Below are 25878 nucleotides of genomic sequence, written 5' to 3'. Positions count from 1 at the left end.
ATTACATATTCTTGCTGAACTACCATTTCAAGAGTTCTACTCACACATTAAATCATAGCTGTCTTGGTATTTTTCAAGGCAATACTGGTCTGATAAGGCTTTCAGATAAGCTTGTTCTTTCCTCCACGTATCATCATCATCATCTTCCTTCTCTTTAGTTTCAGAAGCACACGCCTCAGAAAGTAAAGTTTCTTGAGGTGTAACAGTCAGGGCAATCGATTTTTCAGGTTCCTCTGTCTAAGAAAATGCAGACAATAACTAACACCTTCTCTCAGAGCCGATCTTCTCATAAATCCCATGTAGAAATGATGTGTTCCTTACCTGTGAACCCTGAGGAAGCTCTGGAGGGAGATCTTTGCTGACATCTTTTGCAATTACTGTAATAACACAAATTGAAACAGTATTAGAAAAAAACCACCCATGAACATACAAAATACAGCTGAACTGCCTATAGTCACCGGATCATATCTCAGACCTGATCATAATTCCAAAAGAATGCAAAATCTGTAACAAAACCACCATTACACTGCACTTGAAAAACAGGGAACTTTAGCTTCACATGCTTCTATATATTACACAGTGACACTATTAGCATTAATATATTTAAAGTACTGTCAGAACATTCTTCAATTTCAGAGTGCAAAGTAGCTATTTAAAACCACACTAGAATTATAAGTGGTCTGCAAAGTTTCAAACCAGTGGAAAATTTTAACTAATATTTCACCCTTTTCATACAGGAGACAAGACTACATGCAAATTCTCACCTCTAAATTCTAATAGTGTTTAGCCATATACTCAATGAATTAACTCATAAGTATCCAGATAGAACAAACACACTTGATAGTAATTTTTATAAGGTCCTAAAAAACTACTGACCAACTGAATACAGTTTGATTGTCTTATTCTCACCTTCTTGTTTCTCTCTCTCTTCTGTGATGTTTTCTTGCTTTTCACCTTCAATATTAGAATCTGAAAGGACTGGAACACTGTCTGAGGACTGTGATTGGGGTAAGACCTCTTCCTTGCCTTCTGATGATTTATTGTCTCTCTTACTTTCAACAGAGGGAGAAAACTCTCCATTGCACTGAAATGTCTGAACTGTAGAGTCTGATGTGTGACCAGAGATGGTTTTATTATGAGGTATTGGATCACTTTCTGTGGATGGAGACCACTCCCCTATTTTAATGTTCGACTGAGATGCATGGCCAAAAGGGCTCCAACGAGGTTTTGAAAGTTCAGTGTCTGAAACTAGCTCTCCCATTTTAATGTGTGATTGTGAAGCATGTCCATGGATATTCCACCGAGGTCTGGATGGTACAGCCTCAGACACATTTTCCCCAATCTTGATATTGGCATCAGATGCATGGCCATGGATGTTCCACCGAGCTCTAGATGGTACAGGCTCAGACACGTTCTCTCCAATCTTGATATTGGCATCAGATGCATGACCATGGATGTTCCACCGAGGCCTTGTAGGCTCTATGTTTGACACATACTCACCAATCTTAATGTTGGCTTCTGAGGCATGTCCATGAACATTCCATCTGGGCCTTGAGGACTCGACCTCCGACGTATATTCCCCAATTTTAATATGAGCTGCAGAAATATGCCCATGAATATTCCAGCGAGGCCGACTAGATTCAACTTCAGAGGTATATTCCCCAATCTTTATGTGCGAATCTGAAGAATGTCCATATGGATTTGAATGTGACTGGGAAGTCTCTGCACAAGGCACATATTCCCCTACATTAAAGCTGGCATTGGATACATGTCCATGAATATTCCACTGAAGTCTCCTACTTTCCACCAACACATTTTCTCCAACTCTGCCATGTCCTTGTGAAACAGCAGCTGGCCTGAGAATTGTATTAAAATCATATTCACTTTGCTGATGTAACTGTGTATTACCTTCTCCTTGCAGTGCTTCTATCAAAAGAGGCTGACTTTCACTTATTTGAGTAGTTTCAGGAAGTTCTGAGCTAATATTTTGAAATGCTTCGTCTAGTAAAGATCCTTCATCTAGTAAAGAGCCAACGGCAGCAGGTTGTTCTTCCTGTGATTCTGGTAGGAAATCCTCAATATTTAGACTGGATTCAGGCAGAGAATTAGCACTCTGCGATGGATCCCATGTTTGTTCTGTACTTAGTAATTGAGATTCAGTTCCTGCTGCATCTTGCTCAGGACGTTGATTAATATGAGTATTTACTGGCCGGGACAAAGCCAATGGTTTTTCAGCAGAAGTAACACTCTTCAGTCCAGATTCAGAATCACCTCTGACAACATTATTGTCAGAATGCACAGGTTCCACAGAAGATACCTAAAACACAAATAATTATTGCATTCTTCAGCTATTTACATACAGTTTGTATGTATTTTAAACTATTTTTCCACAACAAGATTTTATTTCCAGTCCTGCCCTTTTATTGCCAGCACCACAATACTGTAATACTCATTCACATTTCTGCCATGGTGACTCTTCTGTTTAGTGATCAAACATTTACAAAACTCACATTAGAAAACTTGGAATTGTCATGCAATGCTTCTGTAAGAAAATAAACTAACCTGAGAGCTTGGTTCTTCTACAGCTGCGTCCATAAGTGAAACTGTTTGGCATTGCTTATGCGGAATAATGTCTAATTTCCTCCTGTACTTCCCATTAGGAAGTTTTTCAAGCATCTCCTAAAAATCAAAATAGCAAACCAAAAAGCTTTTAATATATCAAATGTTAAAATGCTACAAATGATATTTCTTTTAAAAATTTAAAAGATACCTCGATATGTTTTTGATCTTCTACTAGAAAGTTGAGACGGGCTGTTTCCAGTTTGTGCCGCTGGATTTTCCATAAAGCTCTTTGCTCCCTACGGGCTGCATCATCAGAAAGTTTGCTATAATGATCAATTATTTCTTGCCTGAAGGAGAGTAAAGATACTATATTACAGACACTCCACCTGCTTATTTTTCATCTTGCACTCTGTACATTGAGACCATATGCTGGTGTAGAAGAGCAAGGAAATGATAGATCTCTCAGATTATATATTTTTAAAATTAAAAACCAGAGGTTTCATCCACAGTACAGAAGCCAGTTGAGAAAATGTAATGAAAATAGGATGCTATTTTTTGTCAATAAGTTTTTGTAGAACCATGTTATTAGGAGACTAATTTTTCATAACAAATGTGCTTAAATGTATGATAGAAAACAAAGAAAAATTACAATTAGCTGTATATATTGATAAGTAATGTCAAAGCTTGTAACAGCTATAATTACTATGCAGAATTTATATCAATTATAATTAAGGCTGCGTTTTAGTCACAGGTATTTTTAGTAAAAGTCATGGACAGGTCACAGGTAGTAAACAAAAATTCACAGTCTGTGACCTGTCCATGACTTGTACTATATATCCCTGACTAAAACTTGGGCGGCCCAGGACCCCTGCCGGTGCTGGGGAACCAGGCAGCAGTGCATGGCCCAAGACCCCTACTGGAGTGAGGGGCGGGGTTGGAGGGGCTGGCAGGCTCCCTACCCAGCTCCACGCAGCTCCCCAGAAGCATCCAGCATGTCCCTGCAGCTCCTAAGGGGAGGGAAGGCCAGGGGACTCCATGCGCTGCCCCCGCCACAAGCTCCAGCTCTGCAGCTCCCATTGGCTGGGAACTGCAGCCAACGAGAGCTGTGGAGGCAGTGCCTGCAAACTGGCCCTCTGCCTAGGAGCTGCAGGGACATGCCAGCTGCTTCCGAGAAGCCCCTGCCCTCCACCCCGGGGGTAAGTGCCGCCCTATGCCCCAAGCCCCTGACCCAGCCCTGAGCTCCCTCTCACACACAAACTGCTGCTGCTGCTGGCCCAGGGGCTGCCCGAGTGCTCGGAAAACCCCTGAGCCAGCCACACCAGCCGCTGCAAAAGTCACGGAAGTCATGAAAAGTCATGGAATCCATGACTTCCGTGACCTCTGTGACAGACATGCAGCCTTAATTAGAACCGATTTTAACACTGAAAAAGTGTTTTGTTTCCTGCTCATTACTGTTTAAGTCTATCTGATAAGGAAAAACAATTAAAAATAGCACACCACACCACACCCATGGCACTGTCCTCATCAATTTAATTTTTAATCACATAAATATCTTTTATGAGTCCTTTTGATGGTTAATGGGAGCAGTAATGACTCCTGGCTACAGTATGCCCTGGAGCGATCATCTAGTCTGACCTCCTATATATAACAGGCCCTTAAACCAGTTACCCAGTATTGAGCCATGTACCTTGTGTTTGGCTAACACATATCTTCCACAAAGGCATCCAGTCTTGAGCTGAAGACATCAAGAGACGGAGAATCCACCACTTCCAGCTGGAGATTTTGAAGGTATGTGGTGAAGCCCAAGGCTCGATCCCTGCTAATGACTAACTACCAAGAAATACCTGACCTGCATCTGAGTGCTGATTATATATCAAATTAAAAGGATCTGACTGAGATATACATTTCACCTTACATACTCAGACACCATCAATGTATGCCTGATTAAATGATTAAAATGCAGCCCTTAACCTCTGACAGCTATTCATAGTCCAAATAAAATCGAATAGCATTCACCAATGTATAAACTGTGGCTCTGACCATACAGTCAGATCCACTTTGGTGGACACTAGGCCCAAGTAGAGCCCCACTGAAGTAAGATCGGGGTCCATGTAGACTCAGAGGAAAGTATCATAACCCACATTTAACATTAGCAGTAAAGCAAAAAAAAAAGTCTACGTTAATTCCCCCATACCGGTTTTTAATCTGATCTGACACATCCGATTTTTTTGCTGTGTGGGCAGCTTTTGATCACAAATTTTGTTGTTAAAGTTTTTCTAAAGCCATGATTTTGACAAAAACCAGTCTGGATGTCATTGGTGTAGACTGTCTGTTCTTTAGAGCATTGATAGGATTCCAAAATGAAGAGCAATATTTTAATTGTTTTTTAAAACCAGACCTTATGGGAAAATGTGATCTGAAACCTTTGGGAGATTAACCACAAATATTGTTTCTTTATACATTACCTTGCCTTTTTTTCCAGTTCCTCTTCTAAGGCTTTCAGTCTTTTCTCTCTCTCCCTGAGCTCTCGGGCATAGCTGAAATCATCATCAATCTCCTCCTGTTTCATCGTAAGTCGACGCTACATAAACATTTAGAACTCTTAAAAAAATCACTCTCAGCACCAACCCAGTCAAACAGATGTACACATTTTAAAGAGCTTTTAAAACTATATATCATTAGGTGTTTGAGCAATTTCAGAATGTGTAGTAAACCCCTTATTTTATAAACTAATTGGGGATTGAGGAGGTCATAACATTGAACATTTCAAAATTACAGTAGGTACTGTGCATAAACTGTAGTACGGTGCACTGCATTACTTTCTTCTTGTCCTTCAAACCACTGCAAGGTGATTTCCAATGCACTGAAAACATCGGAACGTGAAGGGATGTTGCGTTTTTCTTCACAGACATCACTATTGCGTAGGGATTTTTCCCTTCCTTCAGGAAAAATGGTTTGTATAACTGGCCGTTCCTAAGATTAGATTTCATAATAATTGGTGTTTCACTGTAAAACTGTAATTTATTTGTTTTTCTTTAGCAAATAATATAATTCTCAAAGCAATCAAGCCACAGAAATACCTCTTGATCTTTTGCAAACTGTTCTTTTAATTTCTGAAACTGTTCCCGTTTCCTTGCATCCAAAGTCATTCTTTCTGATATTTGTTGATCTGTATTTAAATTGAAAATACTGTTATTTTACATCAACATACTGAAAAAACAGAGAAAAAATTCACTAGATGAAAACCCCACTGAAACTTACCATTAATGGCTTTTAGTACTTTACTAGCTGTTTCTCGAGCATGAACAATCAACTCCTGTTTTGCAATCTCCATGCGCAAATCCTAGGAGATAAATATATATAGTTTTATTATGCTTTTCAGACATGAAGAGATAGTGTTGCAATTTAAAGTGCACGCTTTCATTCCATGTACACATAGCAATAATGTCCTCAGGTAGCTGGCTTCCAGGATTTATACCCACTTAATAAATGGGACACCTAATTAGGCAAATCACTGAACGTAGAATCTAAGGTTATACTAAAATTTATAAACACAATGATCTGCTCACAGTAATGAAGTTCTACTAAAATAAATTAGCCATGCAAATTATTTAAAGGACTTGACAAATGGAACAATCTGATTAGTTAATAAACAAGTTAGGCTCTGATAGTGTATTAGTTGGGTCTTGATTACCTTTCCCTAATAGATTAAAGCAGATGCAACAAATTTCTGGCGGAACATCCTCCAAAACTATTTCCAAAAATCATGAAAATGTCAACAATAATGACATGCCAGTTAAACAAAACTAAAAGCAATTATGTTCGTCTTTTTTTCCCCCAAGACAGCAATACAAAGCAAGCAGACCACCACAGGAAGACTATAGTCATGAATGTCAGTACTTTTACATATACAATCAAATGAAAAATCTGAGCTCTCTTTAAATATACTAATTATATAAAATTATTTCTTCTTTAATATTCATTTACCTTTTCTTCCTTGCTAATAGAACTGTAACGGGCAATTCTTTCCATTCGACCCACATATACTGCACAGTCTCTCTCAATCTCTTTCAGCTCCTCAAGGGAAAAAATAACAGAAATCCGAGGAACAGGGATATCTGACCAGCATATGTAATGCTACAAATAAGAAATATTATACAGTTAAATAGTGGGAAAAAAGCCTGTGAATTTAAATGACTAATCAGGCTTTATGATTGTATATGCATATATCAACTGTTTGAGATACTTCCTAGGAGGAGTCTTGTTCTGAGCCATTCTGCAGATGTTTAAATGTCTATTTTAAATCATATTACTTTCTTGAATAGCTTATGGCATTACATGTCCGATAACAGCCACTGCTTGCCTTTAGGTACAACATATACATCCAGATATGAAAATGGAACTGATATAACAGGATCATGTTTCTACACCCTGTGACTGAGACCTGAAAGGTTTAAAAAGACAAGATCTTAGAAATCAGATGAAAAGATCAAAGTATAAATTAAAGGGAACTTTAAATTTATTATTTCAAGCATTCTTCCTACCACAAACAGATCTGTTTTGCAAAAAATGTGTACAGTGGAACTATTACAGTGTGTCTGAATAAGTGTGCAGCAAAAAAAGCCAAAATGATAGGGGGGGAAGGTATGATCTAAACTCAGGTCTTTAGGGAGAGCGGGCCCCCTGCTTTGGTCAGTGTTGTCTGGGTGTTGGAGAACAATTGCTTGGAGGCCTAAAACATTCAGGGTTTACACAAAGGAAAATATGAAACCTAAAGTTGTACAAAGGGTACTTTAAACTTGCTTCTGCACATTCACAGTTTGTCAATTAGCTATCAAGACCTGTGTTACACTGGAATATTGAGGTCATGAATACTTGAATGTAAACAGCTAAATAACATTCTTCAACATCCATCCTTGGCAGGGCCACTTATCAATAAAAGCATAAATTTAAATTTACTTGCCACAGAACCAGTCAACATATGCTAAGAATTTGTTTTTGTAGTGCAACATAAAAGAACCAAGCAAGTACTTGCCCTGGGACAACACAATTTCAATAAGTTTATGGTTTTCCCACAAATGTATACATCATTGGCAATATGCTTCAGAAACACAGGGACACAATCTTCTACTTCTTTCGAAATCAAAATATATCCATGGGTCCAGTAATGTTTATCTATAGATCAAAGACAAGAAAGATCAAAGTATATTGTATTTAATAAAGATAACAAGAATGCAAACTGAACAAACTAGAAGTTCTACATCTATGTACTGTACCTCTGAAGCTAAGATAATCCTCATTCACTTGAATCATGAATTCGCCATAAACATCCCTGAATACACCACTGTACACCCAATCATAGATAAACCTAAAAAATAAAGATTATACAACGGAGTTAAGTCCCTCTTTCCTTTCTAAAATTATTTTATTTGAACCAATACACATAACAGATTATTTTCTTTGACATATATATATATCTCAATCAGTATGGATGCACATGTGCGCATGCATGCACACGCCGCAAATATTGTATCAGCAGCATATTTGTCAAAGTCATGACAAAAAGGTAAATCTTCAAGTCATATTGAGGATAAATATAAAAGTTAAGCATAATCACATCAACAGTTAATTCCCAAAAAATATAAACCCTCATTTTTGGCATAAGAAGCATCTTTTTTAGAGAATCTTAACTGCAAACATTTTGTTTAAAATCATTCTAACTCCAGTAACAGTCTTTTATACTGATCTGGACATACATAAAAACCTTTGCACTGTCATAATGATAGAATACATTTTATGGGGAAGGGGGGAGGAAGAAAGAATTTTAATTAGATGCAACTTGTTTAGAAGGAGAAGAGAGGCTATAGAACTCTAGGACACAAATTCAGACAACTTTTCCTTTGAGCTTGAGCAGCTTTTCATATATCTGGAGAAACGTGAACTATTATTTTGGGAGAAAATATTCCTTTTTCCATATATTTATGATAACACTCTCTTGACCCCAGTGTGAATCAAAGGTTATCCTCCCTATATGCACAGAGGAAACAAAATTATCATAAATTACAGATACTGAAATTAAGTGTCCCATAGCAGCATCAGCCCAGTCCTTCTTTTCGACTGGTTACTGTAAAGGTCTAATGCCTAGGAACAGACTGGTACTGTAAACAGAAAAATGTATCCATAGCAACCGCAGTTCAACTTTAACCTAATTAAAAATAAGGCCTTGTGTGTTAATATCCTTATATTTTTATGATTTCTAACAGCAACAACAACTTCCAGGTGGTACATTTCCTGGAAGTTAATGAATTAATGACTGGGTTAACATCCTCAAGACAGACATCAGCTGGCAGGAAATGACCTCTATAGCAACCATTATTGCTTAAACAATTGATGTTCTCATAGTGACTTGTTACAAACTCATTTAGGCCTTAATCCTGCAAATTTTTATGCATGTACTTATAACTTTACTGTCCTACTCCTGCAATAAACACAATGAAGACTCAACGGTCTGTCAAGGTATAAGTTGCAGAACTGAAGCCACAATAAAGTATTTCAACAGGTTTACAGCTGAGAAGGTCTGAGGCCCAAAATTTGACTGGGAACTGAACATAGGGAAAGGGTGGCAGTGGGTGGAGTCTTCAGTTCAGAATATCTTGATGGGTTTGTTTTGTCCTGTTTAATTTTATTATACTTGCCCCATTATTATTGATTTTTTTAAATTACTATTGTAGTTCCTAAAAATGTCTAATATTTTATACACTCCGTAGCATTGCTATAGAAGTAGATAAGCAATTTCCAAAGTTGTGTGGATATTGATTAAAGAAACTGGTACATCCAAGGGACTCTATTAAAGATAACAACTTCTTACTCAACAGCTATGCTTATGTTAGTGATATAAAAGATGTTTTTACAACTTTTGAACTTCTATTAACATTGAAAAACCAACACAGGTATGAGAGAGTGAGGTGGGATCTCTCCTGGTTTTGTGTGTAATTAAATATCAGCTGCAGGATATTTGTTACTGGTGGTGATGATGTACAAGAAGGAAAGAAACTGAACCCTGGTTGAGTCTCAGATCCCTGAGTGAATTTGTTGGGTTGGCAGTTAGGAAAAAAATATCCTTTTATTTGTTAAAAAAAAGAAAAAAGGTTTTGCTACGGAAGTCATTGGAAAGCAAATATGGACCCACACAATGCCATTTTTGCAGTCACTTTTCAGAGCCGAACCACACCTTAAATCATTAAAAATAATTCACATCCACTCTGAAAATCTTCAAGCTAATGGTCTGCCCTTTATAAACTAAACCAGCCTAGTTATCCACTTCTTCAAAGTGGTTATTACATTAAAAATGCCCAAATGGAAAACCAGTAGGTTATTATTACAGTCATTGCTAAGCACAATTATAAAACAAATAGTCTGCAACCCACCTGGTATATGGTTCACAGCTGGTTTTTAACAATGACAGAAGAACTGGGTAATGTTCATTACTACAGTTATTGAGAGCCTCTTTGTACAAGTATGAAAGCAATCTTACTCCCTGGAAGAAAAAAAAAAAAGATAAAACAACTACATTTCAAAACAGTAAAATCCATCGTACTATTAGTAAAAAAAAGTTTCATAATATACACATCTTTACATCTATTTATTAGACAGAGACAATTTGGTCATGGCTCAGTCTGGATAAAACTGAAACGATATTGGTGGGATGGGTCAACAACAACCAGAGGAAATGGTAGAGGTGACATATGCCCCCCTTCAACTGACAAAGTTTTATTGGAATCGTCAGGATTCTTTCTGGATCCTGGATTGTTTCTGGATACCCAGATAGCAACTGTAGCCATGAGTACTTTTCTCATCTTTACTTGAATACGAGATTGTAATCTTACCTACCAGATGTACACCTTACCACCATTGTCCCTGCATTTACTACTTCTATATACTGAATTTCTGCAATACTCTATGTGGGGCCGTACCTCTTTACCATAGAAACTTTAATAGTGTAAACAGCCCACATACATAGCAGAGTTTCAAGGATACAGCATATTACACCAGTGCTCGATAGACTGCACTACCTTCCAACCAGTTTCCAGGGACAATTGAAGGGGTTGGTTTTGAACTCTAATAAAAGGCTTTAATTTGGGTCCTGAATATCTTAGGGTCCACTTTTTTTGAGCTTTACCTCATCCATTGAAATCACTAGGGCAAAGTCCCAATATTTAAATATTTGGGGCTGGCACGGCATTCTCATTGGAAAGCCACAGACGCTGAAGTTCACATTTCCTCTTTGGTCTGACTGAGCCCGTATGTTCACCTTCAGGTCTTATCTATTCACTGAAACTTTTCAGAGGGGCAAAGCTAAATAGGAAGGATTGTAGCAGGCCTTCTTCTGTTGAGCATTGCTTTTAATGCTTGGATTATCTTGCTAATACAACAGAAAAATACTTAAAATTGTGTGTGTTATATTATAAAAGTGTTTCTATTGTATACCCACTTGCAGAACAGTGACAGACATCCAACATTAATTTAACAATTTATAATCAGTATATGAATTCTCTCTCTCTCATTTCATGCAACATTTACGTGGAATTTTCAAAAGCATTCAGCACTGATCTGATAGTGTTCTTTGCTAAAACTCCCATTGACTTTATTGGGAGCAGAGGCCAACACTGAACATTTAAAAAAATCCTACTCAATTTATTTGAAGCGGATATACTGATATTAAAACTAAAACAATAGGTTTCCAAAAAAGATCAATAATCACCGTAGGAAATGAAGCACCAGAACCTCTGCTGATCCCCAGTACAGTTGTTCCTATGCCACAGAGCTCAGCTAAATACCTAAACCAAAAAATTACATTTATGTAACATCTTTCAGACAGAAGTATCCCAGGTCATTTACAATGATCAATGAAATGTGCCACACTTGGGTGGCATGAGGCTATCATTTTGCAGCATCAAACTATAACAGGTGTAGGGAGGGGAGGTGGAGAACATTTCTCCAATTCAAGCTATAGAAAGTATTTAGATACGCAGATGGTGACTCAAGTTGGAATTTGGCCAGGACTCTAGGTCTAACTATCTATACTAAAGTTATCTAGTCTATCAGTCCTTATATCCTTACTCACTTCACCTCCTTGTGCCACAATTTCCCCATCTGTAAAAAGTGGGGAGATATAATAGGAGCTTATCTGTAAAGTGCTTTGAGATCTACTGATGAAGACGACTATTAGAGCTAGGTAGTATTATTACTACCACCAGCCTCTGGAATTTAAAGATTTTTTTCTGTGAAAATATTACGAAATGAACACCAGAGATTGAATAGGAAGGGTTCTCTAGTAGTGGCTTTTTAGTGTTCATTTTTTCAGTCCTACAATGCTTTAATATTATAATATTACCTTAACTGTCGCCCTAATTTTCTGAAGAGAAAACTGATAGTTAGAAGGCTTAAAGTGGGAGGTGTTGACAAAACACATGCTCGGTAATACTGAAGGTACTTCCTCAATCCACTTGTGAATGCCTAGTAGAAGAAAAAACATTGACAACACCCTGCTTTTAAAACTGTTAGTGCTCAGTTTATGTTCACACTGATTACAGTACATTAACATTAAAACACATTTACTGCATTCTAATTTGGGTATGTTATCTTAAAAAAAAAAAAAAGTCCAGTTTCAATGGCAAGACAAGAAAAGTTGTGTATTTGAAAGATAACAGGATTGTTTCCTTTTCATGCATATGGACAGCACTATTAACATTAATGTGAATTACACTGAGTATTTAAAAAGAGAATGTATCACAACTATGAAAATAAAAATGACCTAATTTTAATAGTGTATTACAAACAAAGAAGATTCCCTTTGCCCCTCTGGTTAAAAAAGAATACTTATTTGCCCACAACAAAGTTAATTACACCTCACCACACACAGAAGATTCATCGCATTGCTTAATCCAAGTCACATTTGGAGAACTAATATCTACAAGGAAGCAGTAAGCAATTTCAAACTGACATGATCTAATAAAAGGTATTAAAGTGGACTGTTTCCCTCATTTTATTTCTTTTACACTGTGAAGTGCATTTACACTTACAAAAAAGAGCTATTATATTTTTAATATATTTACTAATCAAATATTTAGCAATACTGCAGAACTTGAGAAACAGTCACCCTTTACCTCCCAATAAACAGCATGTCAAGATCATTCCTCTACAGAAACAACAAACACACTATTGAGCAGGCAAGCACCATTCAAGTACATTACCTGAAATACAAGCCCTTTGTTGTACAGGGAGTCTAAGACTGGCTGAAGAGAGAAGCGACTCAATCGTGTGTAATATGTTCCATATTCAGCAACTTCTGACAGGAGATTGTTCATGCTCTCAGGTGATGTTCCAGATACATATATCCCCTGCTTTATCACAAATGTCTGAGCAGCCTAGAATTGTGCAGAAAGGAAGACAGTACCAGTTAGTTATTTCAGAACTATATATTCAGTGCTATATAATTACACCACCTCACCCCAAACTGCCTGAAAACAAAACGCCCGTAAAATAATGGCACACAGATTTACAGTTTATTATGGTGACTGGAGTTAAATACCTGAGACAAAAAGATTAACAGATATAAAAGGTAGCACAATTTTAGGAGGAAAATTAAATCATAATTATATTAAAGTGTATATAAAAATTCTTGTTACTTAATCTTTTAACCAAACAGTTCTCTATACATTATTTTAATCACTTTAAGGCATTCGTGGAATCCATTAATTTACTTTCTCACATATTTTCTTGTACAGACCTCTGGAGACTGTTTTGGACATTTAAACTGCAGTAAAAGAGTTCTCTGATTATTTTAAGTTATACTAATAGGAATCACAAAACTTCAAATGCAAAAAAATTATTTCTCTTGCAAAAATCTCTACCAAAAATCATGAAATCTGATGTGACTGAACATGATCATTCTTAGAAAAGTTTTTCATACCTGATTAAGTGAAAATGTAGCAGATACCACACCAATAAGGACATTCAAAACATCTTTAACCAGTTCAAATTCTTTCATTAGCACAAGCTGTGGAAGCTGGAGAATGGTATTGCTAAACAGTTCTAATTCCCCTTCTCGAAGCCTATAAAAATTGTCAAAAGCTTCTCTTCCAGCTTCAGTAAGATATGGTTCCTCTTTTTTACCAGGTGGGCTGTGTCAGAAAAAATACAGAAACAATAAAAGCCAAGAATAAATCAACTGCTTTCCTTTAAAATAAAGACATTTCAGAACTTTACACAGTCATTAAAAATGTTTTACCCTTGTGGATTATTTACAATGCAACATTTGCATAAGGAGGCTGTGTGGACAACTGTCAAAAGCATGCAGGAAATGGCATTCTTGAAGAAAGCGATAGATGTATTTGACCCCAAGATCCTGTCTGCACCAACTCCTGACAGGAAGAGTGAAAAGACCAGGGTGGGTTCCCAAAGAGGAAGGGAAGACGACTACCACTGCTTACACAAAATTACCTACACAAATTAACTGCTGAAGTTACAAATAACTTTTGTTAAAATAGTAAGTGAAGTTCTGCAGCGCAAATGTTAAAAACGCTAGGCAACTGCCAAGAGCCAGTTTTGAACTACAACCTAAAAATCTCTCCACTACCAACCCATTCTTAATTACGATAATCTTTACAGCACCAGATGTGTTCCAGAGAATTTACAGAACAAACAGAAAGGCATGTCCCTGCATAAAAGAATCTGAAATCTAAACACAGAAACAAAACATTCAAAATACTGTTCATATATTACCCACAGCTTCCAGTAATAACTTAATTATAAAAATCACTATTGCTAAATGGCATTGAGAAGCCATTAGAAAACAATCACACATGACCTGGCCCCACAACACTTAAGCACAAGTTCATTCACAAGTCAGCATATCTTATACAGCAAAGGAACTAGATTTTTCCAGTGTTCTAGGATGCATCTTTTAATTACATCTTTCGTATCTGTGCACAATTTAGAACTGGAGTTGGAATGGATACTTTCTTACAAAGATCCTGGGCAAACTTATAAGTGGTTTTAAAACAGTGGTTCTCAACCTTTTTTCATTTGCAGTCCTCTAAAAAAATTTCAGATGGAGGTACGAACCCCTTTGGAAATCCTAGACATCGTCTGCAGACCCCTAGGGATCTGCAGACCACAGGTTGAGAACTACTGGGTTAAAACAAAACATATGAGTGAAAACGGCACTTCTCCTCCTCCTCCTCTCATTCCACTTGCCTCTTCGGGGTCAGCAACTTTTATAGCCTTCTTTCAAAACTCATGACTGTATGCCAGGCTCTTGTACAGATTGCGCTCACTGTACTCTGCTGATATCTGGTCCACATACTGAGTCTTTGTCTCCTCCTTGGTCATCTTCCATCCACAACAATTGCAAGAGCTCTGCTGATGATAGAACTCTCTAGTCTCCACTGATATGCCCAAACCAACAGAGCCTTGCCTCCCTCAATTTGTGTTCAATTGGCGCATCCTGCCTTAGGCCCTTTACAACCTCATTTCACTTTCTATCATGGAGCGTCCAAGCTTCTGTCAACATCTTCATTTCCATGGTGAAGAGCCTATTTAGAGCCCTGCAAATTTGCGGATATCCACTTTATATCCACGGATCATTTTTGCAGATTGCGGATCGAATGCAGATACAAATTTTGTATCCGCGAAGGGCTCTAAGCATATTGATTTCTTGCGACTGATCAAGTCTCTGTTCCATACATTAAGATGTGTCGAATTACAGTTTTATACAGTCTATCTTTTAACTTTACTGGCATCGTTTTGTCACAGAGAACTGGGATCTACTCCTGCCATTTGCATCACACAGCTTTAATATTATGCTGGATATCACTCAGGAGGACACCATCATCTGCAACCACTGATCCTAGTATTTAAACTATTTCACTCTTCTAAGCTTTCTGTGATTTCCTTTATGGACAGTCCTTCTCCCTCAGTTATCATAGCCGCAGTCTAATCAATGTTCCCTTTAAGTCCTGCCTGCTCAAAACTACGTTGCTACTATTCAAAATTGACTTGCAGGATCTCACAAACTTCTGCACATATCACTAGGTCACCAATGAACAGCATTTTCCAAAGCAGTTCTTTGTATATTCTCACTTTCCACATCCATTATAACTGCAAACAAAAAGAGGATCAGTGCTGATCCCTGATGTAGGCCAATACTTACAGGAAATTCTCTAACGTAGCCCCATTTAGTTTTGACTACGGTAGTCACTCCATCGTACATATCTTCGATTAGATGGACATACCATTCTGGGACACCTCTCCATTACAAAATCCACCAAAATAGTTCTCATGGTACATGATCATACACCTTCTATGGGTCCACAAAGACCATACCCAATTGCCATCTCTTTTCTCTGAACTCTTCCATGAGGATTTGTAGTGCAAATATGGCATCAGTTCTGCTCCTACTAGGCATGAAGCCATACTGTCCCTTCCAAATCTCAACTACTCCATGCAGACACTTTTCAATTATCTTCACTCATACTTTTAGAACATGTGATGTCAGCTTAACTGGGTGATAATTAGCATACAGTGTAATATCTCCTGTATATTTAAAAATAGGCACTACTAATCTTCTATGCCATTCATCCGGCATTTTCTCTTTCTTAAGAATATAACTGAACAAACTTTAAGATACTTAATGCCTTCCCTTCCCAATGACTTCATCACATGCACTGGTACTTCACCGGCCCAAATCTTTTCTTCTTTTTTCATTTTCCTAAGTGCCTCTGCAACCACTTCCTCCTATATGCAATCTCTCACACCCCGGTTCAGCTTACATGTTCATACACATGTGCTAAGACATCACTGATGTTTTGCCTAAATTTAAAAGTGCACATTACCCATGTTGAAAACATAACATACTTAAACCTAGACCTTTCACAATATGATGCACCCTTTGGAAGGAAAAATGATTAATGCTGTCTCACCAATTCTTCTTTAGATAGACATCCAAAAGTATTATTTGGACATGACCTCAAAATAAGCATTTGCTCTTATTTAGGAAATGACACACACACCTTTTTAAAGTGTTTAAAGGTTAAAAGAATAAGTTTTTACTTATTCATGCAAGAAGGAAACCTATATTTACCATTCTAACCAATACTCCCTCCAGACTACACAGTTTTGTGAATGCCACCACAGCACAGTGGTTCGGTGGGTACATAGTTATTATGGACGTACTGATAGGTAATTCCAGCTAATGTTTAGCCTATTATCCAGTGTAATTAATGAATTTTGTTTCAAGACTTGGCATAATTGCTTTTCACAGGACAAGTGAATATTCTAGATCAATTTCTGGATTAAGTACTTCCTTATATTCCCTTGCGCAAATATTTTAAAAATAATCATGTTTTGAAATTCAGCATTCCCTGTCTTTTTCTTCACCCAAATGATCTGAATAATGGAACAAAACAGGCTCTTAACATTTTCCATATAATTCATATTAAAACCTTGTGCAAAGGTTCCATTTGAAGAAAATAGGTTGAAATTAGCTAAATTAAAAATATCAACCATTAATAATTGTTACTGGGTAGTCAAGGCCATGTTAAAGCTTAAGTTATTCTTAAATGCTGTCATTTGACAAAATGACAACCATCATAACCAATCAACTAAAACTGTTAATTAGCATGCTACTGTTAATTTGCATGATGCCATTTTATTGGTTGAAATGAGTCAATAGGGTGAAGGGGATTATATACACGTCAAGAGTTCCTATTGATAGATTATTTGTGTCAACTGTTCACAAACAGAACGAACACTGGACTGGAGTTACCAGCTTCCTCCATAGCCCTGAAAATGTTGCAGTTTCCCCATCAGCAAAATGAGGACACTTTGTCTAACTTGTGGTTAATGTTTGTTAATTGCTTTGAAGAGGAAATGGGATCCTATAAGCTCCAAGTACTTGTATTAACATATGCAAATCTCCTCCCCCCTTAGAACAAGAATAGCTGTTCATAAAATGAGAAATACTCCCTCGACCTAAAGTGTTATTGATGTCTATTACGATAGCACCCACTATGTGCTAGTCTCTGTCACACATATATGAAGACACAGTCCATGCCACTAAAAACTCAAAATCTAAATGGCAGCAAGGAAAACTGTCCTGCTGCTTGAAAAATGCCATAGAGCACTACACTGTTATCTGGCAAAAACATAGCTCGGAGGGAACAGAAATAAGCTTCTGAGCCTCAAGATATTGAACTCCATGTTCCAAATCAGATGGTATATTCCTAGCTTGTTTATTCTAATTAAGGTCACTTCCAACTAAAATACATATAAACCATACAATTCTTTTTCATCTTAACATCAGACACATACCATCCAATTCTTTCCCAGCATCTTCGTTTGCTGGGTCCATAAGTAAGTACGGCATCCCAGAGGTCTATGTCTGGAGTCATGCTGGGTTCCGATTGTGAATCAGGAGTCAGATTGGATGCTGACTGGAATCCCTCATCTTCTGATTGATCTATACTTTGAGGAACCTGTAAATAACCATGAGAGTTCAAACTGTACACATATATGCAACATTTATTGAGGAATATTACGCTAATGCCATTTAATTGTTGGTCTCACTTTAACAATTTATCAAAGATACTCATTTTAACTACTCAGGCTTTATTATTTATACAAACCGAAACTTTGCTATTTGTAACAATAAAATCCACTTCAATTTCTGACAAGCCTTTTTTTTTGGTAGCCAATGGAATAATCAAACTAAAATATTAACAATGTTAGTATTAGATGCGGAAATATTTTACTCTGAATATAACGTCAGTTCAGAAACTAGATGTCCAATAATACATAATGCTCCAGAACAATAAACCTGTTTTGTTTTTCTTTTTCACAAAATAAGTGACTTATAATAAGGCCCTGACCGCACAAATTCTTATGCATGTGATTAAAGTGTCCATGACCAGTTCCACTGTTTTCACTAGGACTACTCATGTGCATAAAATCAGGCACGGGTTTGCAGGATCAGGGCCTCTAAACATCCCAACCATGGAACTCCACTGACTTTGTTGGGAGCTTGGTGTGCAGTGTAATACCCCAAATCTGTGTAATAGGTCAAATTGATTGGACGCAGATTGCTCCTAAGAACATTTAATACAGTGTTTTCCAACCTGATAGAAGGGGTACAGGCATGTAAAGAAAAAGAGTTGCTTCCTTGACCCAGGATCTGACTCACCCCTTTAACTACAACGTGCATACACAGATACAGGTAAAGTGGCATACAGCTCCTTTAAGCATGCCAGCCTTCCTTCCATGTTCCTGTCATAAACCCTAATGAAAGCTGAATCTGCAATTACCGTGTATAGGGCTACAGATTCAGCCAGCAACCTGCTACCCCAGTGGTGGGCAACCTGCGGCCCCTTCAGGGTAATCCGCTGGTGGTCCACAAGACAGTTTGTTTACATTTGCACAGCCGCCCGCAGCTCCCAGTGGCCGTGGTTCGCTGTTCCCAACCAATGGGAGCTGTGGGAAGCGGCGGCCAGCACGTCCCTGCAGCCCTTGCTGCTTCCTGAAAATGTAAACAAACTGTCTCGCAGCCCACCAGCGGATTTCCCTGGTGGGCCGCAGGTTGCCCTCCACTGTGCTAGCCCATGCCTCTGCTCCCACCAAACTCAGCTCAGTAGCAAAAGCATACACATCCAAGGCAAAAGAAACTGCTACTGCAGGGGTCAGCAACCTTTCAGAAGTGGTGTGCTGAGTCTTCATTTATTCACTCTAATTTAAGGTTTCGCGTGCCAGTAATATATTTTAACATTTTTAGAAGGTCTCTTTCTAGAAGTCTTTAATATATAACTAAACTATTGTTGTATGTAAAATAAATAAAGTTTTTAAAATGTTTAAGAAGCTTCATTTAAAATTAAATTAAAATGCAGAGCCCCCCGGAATGCCACTGAAAATTAGCTTGTGTGACGCCTTTGGCACACGTGCCATAGGTTGGCTAACCCTGTGCTACTGGACCATCTTCACCCTAAGTAGCATGTAGCCTTCTCTTTTAAATGGGAGAATTACAGGGGCAACAATAAAATAAGAAAAAAGAAAGATTAAAAACAGAAAAAGCAAAAGATACCCATAGTCAGAAAGAAAAAAAAATCAAATCTGTTAATCTAGCTTCTTCTGCAGTTCTTATCAGTGCTATATAACAATACAGGACGAAAGAGAAAAATGATACCAAAAAAGAGATAGTGGAAACTTTGCTTAGTGAAAGGTTGCATGTAGCGGAGAGCTACATAAAACCATCTCAAGAAGGGCTCCAATTAAAAAAACCTGCAACCTGGTCAACTGGATACTAGAACAGAGATGTAAAGAGGGATGCTCACATGCAAATTAAACATTATGAGCAGGGAATGATGTAAGCAAATGTTTTAAATCCACACCTTTGTAATGCTGATAAACAGCCATTTCGTACAGTAGTATTAAAAAAAAAAGTTTCAAAAAGGCATATTGGAAGTATGTATATACTCTGAAGTAAAATAATAAGTATAGTGAAAATAAATTGACACCATACTTTAATCGCAAGTCCAGACAAATCCGCATTGTCAGGTACTGGTGGCAGATCCAACCTGATGTCCATGTCATATGTACGGCTATGGACAAGAGCACCAAAGAGTGAGACACGTGTTTCCTTCTCAAACTTGTCACCAACAGGGTAGTTCTGTGAAAATAATCCGATGGCAGGAAGTCCAGTGCCGGGTGCAGCCTCCATTATCTGAACTGTCTTTTGAATTGTGTCATTAAACTGATACTCTTCATTTGTAATTAAAGTCTGTATATCAGCTTCAAATACACTCACATCATAATAATCATAACCCTGATATTTAACATTTCTCCCAACATACTTGTTGTTCAGAAAATAGTCCTTTTTTTGTGGTAGAAGCTGAGGAGGACCAGTTCCTACAAGCTGTACTAGAAGATCCAGAATAGAATTAATTTCCGTAAATGGTAAGCAATCAGATGTTTCCAGTTCCTCCACGAGTTTCTCCAGCCTATCTGCTTGAGCGCCCATTCCGCCAACTCTCAAGTTGAAGGACAGCATTAAAATTTTGTTTTTCACTGGAAGTCTGGAAATGTTTGACTGCACTTTACGGGCCTCCTCTTGAAAAAGATTCATGAACAGGGCATTATATGCAATCCTTTTTAGATTTTGCTTAGCCCTTTTCTTGCTGATCTTCTGTCTGCCCAGATGGACCTTCCATGACAAACCTGTCATGTGCGCTTCACACAAGTCACTAAACAACTGTGTAATGCTCTCCATTTCAACACAAATAAGTGGTAAAGTTAATTCATTGCAAATATAACTGTATGTTTGGTCTTTGATTCCATTTCAAGACCTGGAAAATACAAAGAAAAAAAAAGAGACATTAGTGACTAATCACACATGTAGAACCTCTGGAAGTATGTATTAATGTACTTAAATTTAAAATAGAGTTAGCCCAATATGTGCAGCGCTACAGATAAAGCCAAACTGCTACATCATAACCTCTGTTTCATATATACACACACACACACACACTTGATCTCACACTTTTTTTTATATATAAAGAGGACAGGTTACACCATAGATAAAAAGCCTGCCGTGGTACATGAACGAACACAGATTACCTGGTACTTGAATGAACACAGGTTACCATGGTAGAGGAGTGTTTCACTGTCAAGCACTAACACATCCACATGTCAATACTAACTTTTTTCAGGATATTTCCCACTAATAACTTGATTAACAAAAATAACTTTCTGCTGCAAACTCAGCTATATTTATACTAGGAGTTCAAACAATACAGTGCAAAAAGAGTGTGAGATCAAAATTATTCTGGTGATAGTAATAGTTCGAGTGCTAGTGTAGACAGGGCAAGTAGTCAAGAGCTGCTAAAAGCAGGGGCAGTGCCTAGTCCACCCTGTCCCCAGGGGCACACAAAGGTAAAAAGAGCAGTGCCTAGTCCACCCTGTCCCCACCGCTCCCACCAAAAGATCTGCACCAGTCCGCGTCCCCTTCAAAGCGTATAGTGACTGTAACCGGCCCCAGCCGAGCACGCCCGTACTCGCCCGGTGACCCCCCCCCCCAGCCCCTCCACAATACCCGAGGCAGCCCCCACCAAGAGTCGGGGCAGCCCCCAGCCCCCTCCCGCCAGGCCTGGGGCCGCCCATCCCAATGCCCAGGGGTAGATCCCGCTGGCCCTACCCCGCGCTGAGCAGCCCCAGGCGCCTCTCAGGGCTGCGCGCTCCCGCGGGCCCACCAGCCGCTCCAGCCCCAGAGCAGCCAGCGGCCCCGCGCTCGGGCGCCGCCATTGGGACGTCACGGGAGAGCGACGGGGCCCGGCAGCCAGGGGCGGGGGAAGCAGGGCTGGGGGACGCGGCTCGTGGGCGTAGGAACCGGAAGAGGGGCCTGGGGCTGCTGCGGGGCGGGGCTCACAGAAGGGGGAGGGGACGGCAGAGGGGGCGGGGCTCGCCCAGCGGGTGCACTGAGGGGGGAGAGAAGAAGGGGTTAAGGGGGCAGCGCGGGAAGGGGCTCGTAAAGCCGCCCCTTGGGGTTGGGCGGTTTGTGGGTGCTGGTGATTGTGGGGAGTATTGAAGGTCGCTGCGAAAGGCGGGGTGGTTTTGCATTGACAGGCCCGTTCCAGATCAACCTGGTGTTTGCTCCGTCCGGGGGGATACTGAGCACCAGGACACTGATGCACCGGATACTGAGCACCAGGCTCTCTCCTTGCTCCGCCTCTTTCTCTTGAGGCTCCCCCCGCTCTCCCCAGCTCCCTCCCACTGCCTGTTGATCCGGGGCTGCAGGAGTAGATGGGAGACTGGGGCAGGACGGGGGTGGGGGCAGGCATGGTCCGAGGGCAGAGGGGTGAGTGGGGCAGGGTGGAGGAGAGGCAGTGGTGAGCTGAAGCTGGTTTGCTGGAACCGGTTGTTAAATTTAGAAGCCTTTTTAGAACCGGTCCTGGGACAACCAGTGTGGGACAGCCGGTGCTAAAGGGGCTTCTAAATTTAACAACCGGCCAAAAGTGGCACCTTTGGCGCTGACTCGGTGGGTGCTCCAGCCCTGGAGCACCCATGGGGAAAATTTGGTGGGTGCAGAGCACCCACCGGCAGCTCCCTGCCTGGCCCCAGATCACCTCACCTCCGCTCTGCCTGCTCCCCTGAATGCGGTGTCCCGCTCTGCTTCTCCGCCCCCAGTTCCCGCGAATCAGCTGTTTGCACTGGAAGCCTGGGGGGGCTGAGAAGCAAGTCGTGCTCAGGCCCACGGAGGTGGAGTGGAGGTGAGCTGGGGGGGGGGGCACGAGGAGGGCCGCACAGGGGAACCACTCCCCACCCCAGCTCGCCTCCACCTCCCTGGGCCTGAACGCGAAGTCGCCGCCTGTTTCTCAGCCCTCAGGCTTCCGGTGCAAACAGCTGATTCGTGGGAAGCGGGGGGAGGAGGGGCAGCGAAGCAGAGCGGGGCGGCACGTTCAGGTGAGGAGGCGGAGGCGGAGGCGAAGGCGAAGTGGAGGTGAGCTGGGGCCGGGCGCGGGGCTGGGAGCTGCCGGTGGGTGCTCTGCACCCACCAAATTTTCCCCGTGGGTGCGTTCCAGCCCCGGAGCACCCACAGAGTTGGTGCCTAAGTTGCCACTTTTGACGTGATCAGTGTGGGGAGCGGCCGCTTCCCCTGCTCCCCCACTAGTTACGCTACCCTGCCCCTAGGAGCCAGAGGGACCTGCTGGATGCTTCCTGGGAGTCGCCCCAGGTAAGCACCACCAGGACTCCCCATCTCGCCCCCCAGCAGGTCCCTCTGGCTCTTAGGAGTGGGGTGGGCACCCACTACGGTGGCCCATGAGACCCTCCTGCCCTGTTCTGGGGGCAGTCAGGGCACAGGGGAGGGGGGTGGATGGGGCAGGCGTCCTGGGGGATGGGGCGGGCCACAACCCCCTCCGTGGGGTGAGGAGGGAACCGGTTGTTAAGATTTTGGCAGCTCATCACTGAGGAGCGGGACCCACCGGTACCTCTCTCCTCGGGAGGGAGCCGTTCCTTGGTGCTCCTTCAGGCTCTAGCAGCTGCTGCTCTTCTCCTGCATCCTCGCCCCACGTTACTCGCCCCCAGATGCCAGTTACTGCAGATAACCAGACTTAGTGTCCGCTCAACAGTGCTAACTGGACATTCAGCCAAACTTTCCAGTTGAAAACCGTACATCAGGCAACCCTACTCTAGCATGGCAGTGGGGAGCACAAGCCACTGGCTGCACGGAGATGGGAGATCACCCTGCAGGACCCCCCACAGGCACAGAGACTACACCCAACCCTGACACAGTGCAAGGGCCAGGCCTGCCCCAGAAACACCCCGGGATCCTGCCCCTCTGCACCAGGTGTGGGTAGGCAGGCTCAGCCCAGCAGGATCCAAGTGTGGGGGCATCCAGGTGGGGGGGAGAGGGTTCTGTATGGGGCAGTCTGGATGCAGGCGGCTCAGTAGGGTTGCCAACTCTTCCAGATTGGCCAGGAGTCTCCCGGAATCAGAATCGATCTCCTGTTGGCTACTGAAACCAATCCAGGAGATTTTAATAGGCCACTAAAAGTCCGGTCCTCAGCACAGTGGGACTAACGCAGGCTCCCTAACTACCCTGGCTTCACGTGGTCCCGGAAGCAACCAGCATATTCCTCTGGTTCCTAGGCACAGAGGCTCTGCCCTGAGCACCAACTGTGCAGCTCCCATTGGCCAGGAACTACAGCCAATGGGAGCTGCGGGGATGGTTCCTGCAGGCAGGGGCAGCGCACAGAGCTCCCTGGCTGCCTCTGAGTTTAGGAGCCGGACGTGCTGGTCGCTTCCGGGAGCCACCTGAGGTAAGTGTTGCCCAGACAGAGCCCTCACCCCCTCCTGTACCCCAACCCCCGCCCCAGCCCTGAGCCCCCTCCTGCATCCAAACTCCCTCCCAGATCCCGCACCGCCTCCTGCATCCCAACACTCTGACCCAGGCTCAGCCTGGAGCCCCCTCCTGCACTCCGAACCCCTCGGCCCTAGGCCAGAGCCTGCACCCCCTCCCGCACCCAACCCCCTACTCGGTGAAAGTGAGCGAGGGTGGCAGAGAGCGAGTGACGTGATGGAGTGAGTGGGTGGCAGGGCCTTGGAGAAGGAGCAGGGCAGGGCCATGGCCTCAGGGAAGGGGTGTGGCGGGGGGGGTAAGGGTGTTTGGGTTTGGGCAAATAGACAGTTGGCTACTCTATGGCTCACTGGGGGACCCAGGTGCAGGAAGGAGCTGAATGCACAGGGGCTTGTTGTGGGGTTCTGGGTGCAGGAGCAATGGGATGCGGTGGGGGGTCCAGGTGAAGGGAGTCCGGAGCTCATCACGGGATGGGGCTCAGCAGATAGGGGTCTGAGTGTAGGGGGTTGTGGCTCGGCGGGAAGTGTCTGGGTGCGGAGGGGCTCCAGATGCAGGGGGTGAGGCATGGCAGGGTGGGAGTTTGAATGCAGGGAGTTCTGGGGGAGGTGAGGTTCAGCAGGGGAGTCTGGGTATGGGGGGTCCAGATACATAGGAGTTGGGTGAGCAGCTCCCCATCCTCAGTGACCTCTCCTCCCATGGCTGAGGAGTGATGGGGGCAGGAAGGGGGAAGAGCTTCCTGCAGCCAGGGGAGGTTTCTGGGGGTGGGTCTCACACAAACCCCATCACTCCTTGCAGGGGAAGAGGAAGTCTTGTCCTCCCCAGCCCAGCTGGGAATAGCAGCTAAGCCCAGTACAGGGTAGGAGCCACCAGCTGGGGCATCCCCAGCTTCCCCTCCCCCCACAGTGATTTACCTCTCTGCCGGCTGTTCTGGGTGCCTGAAATGATGCGCCCAGGCTGCTGAAGAGGGGTGCGTGACCACTCTTGCAGTTTCCCTTTGCTTCCCCATTAGAAATTCATTTTTTTTTTGCAGGAAAGCAAAGAAATCTGAGCGGGACATGAATTCTGCATGTATGCAGTGGTGCAGAATTCCTCCACAAGTACTATTTAAACTCCTCTCTTCCCTCTGTCAGTAGTCAGGGTAGATCAATGGAACAGTTTTGAAACTGCTTGACCTGCAGACAGATGATTGTCTTGATTTAGGGCAAAAGAAGGGCAGACAAAAGTAAAGTAGTTCCGGTTACCTCCATTCTGCATTTCCATGCCTTAAAAAAAAAAAGTGTAACCTCAGTTTTGAATTTACTGGCTTTCAGACATTGAAACACCAGGAATAAAAGATAAGCCATTTTGTGTGACTTTCCTGTTTCTTTCAGTAACATGAAAGCCAAATGGTATGTTCGAATCCGAAATAAAATAAT

General features: G+C 41.7%; 1 protein-coding gene across 2 annotated transcripts in view; it reads right to left on the bottom strand.

The window, feature by feature from the left end:
• TUBGCP6 (tubulin gamma complex component 6) overlaps positions 1-21956 on the bottom strand; it is a 29465-nt gene extending 7509 nt beyond the window's left edge. For both annotated transcript variants that reach the window (XM_048836866.2, XM_075124464.1), the window contains exons 1-19: positions 21803-21956; positions 20132-20954; positions 17935-18098; positions 13535-13745; positions 12816-12989; positions 11957-12078; positions 11324-11399; positions 9990-10099; positions 7839-7930; positions 7598-7737; positions 6550-6699; positions 5824-5905; positions 5643-5731; positions 5028-5143; positions 2771-2909; positions 2563-2679; positions 910-2317; positions 322-377; positions 45-237 (exon numbers count right to left, since the gene is read on the bottom strand). In XM_048836866.2, the coding sequence (XP_048692823.1) occupies positions 45-237; positions 322-377; positions 910-2317; positions 2563-2679; positions 2771-2909; positions 5028-5143; positions 5643-5731; positions 5824-5905; positions 6550-6699; positions 7598-7737; positions 7839-7930; positions 9990-10099; positions 11324-11399; positions 11957-12078; positions 12816-12989; positions 13535-13745; positions 17935-18098; positions 20132-20878 (4186 nt within the window). In that variant the 5' untranslated portion in view covers positions 20879-20954; positions 21803-21956. The remainder of the gene's footprint in view (positions 1-44; positions 238-321; positions 378-909; positions 2318-2562; positions 2680-2770; positions 2910-5027; positions 5144-5642; positions 5732-5823; positions 5906-6549; positions 6700-7597; positions 7738-7838; positions 7931-9989; positions 10100-11323; positions 11400-11956; positions 12079-12815; positions 12990-13534; positions 13746-17934; positions 18099-20131; positions 20955-21802) is intronic.
• Positions 21957-25878: the final 3922 nt, after the last annotated feature.

The sequence above is a fragment of the Caretta caretta genome, chromosome 1 (assembly GCF_965140235.1).
Source record: "Caretta caretta isolate rCarCar2 chromosome 1, rCarCar1.hap1, whole genome shotgun sequence".
NCBI lineage: Eukaryota > Metazoa > Chordata > Testudines > Cheloniidae > Caretta > Caretta caretta.
This window is presented reverse-complemented; position numbering and strand designations above follow the sequence as displayed.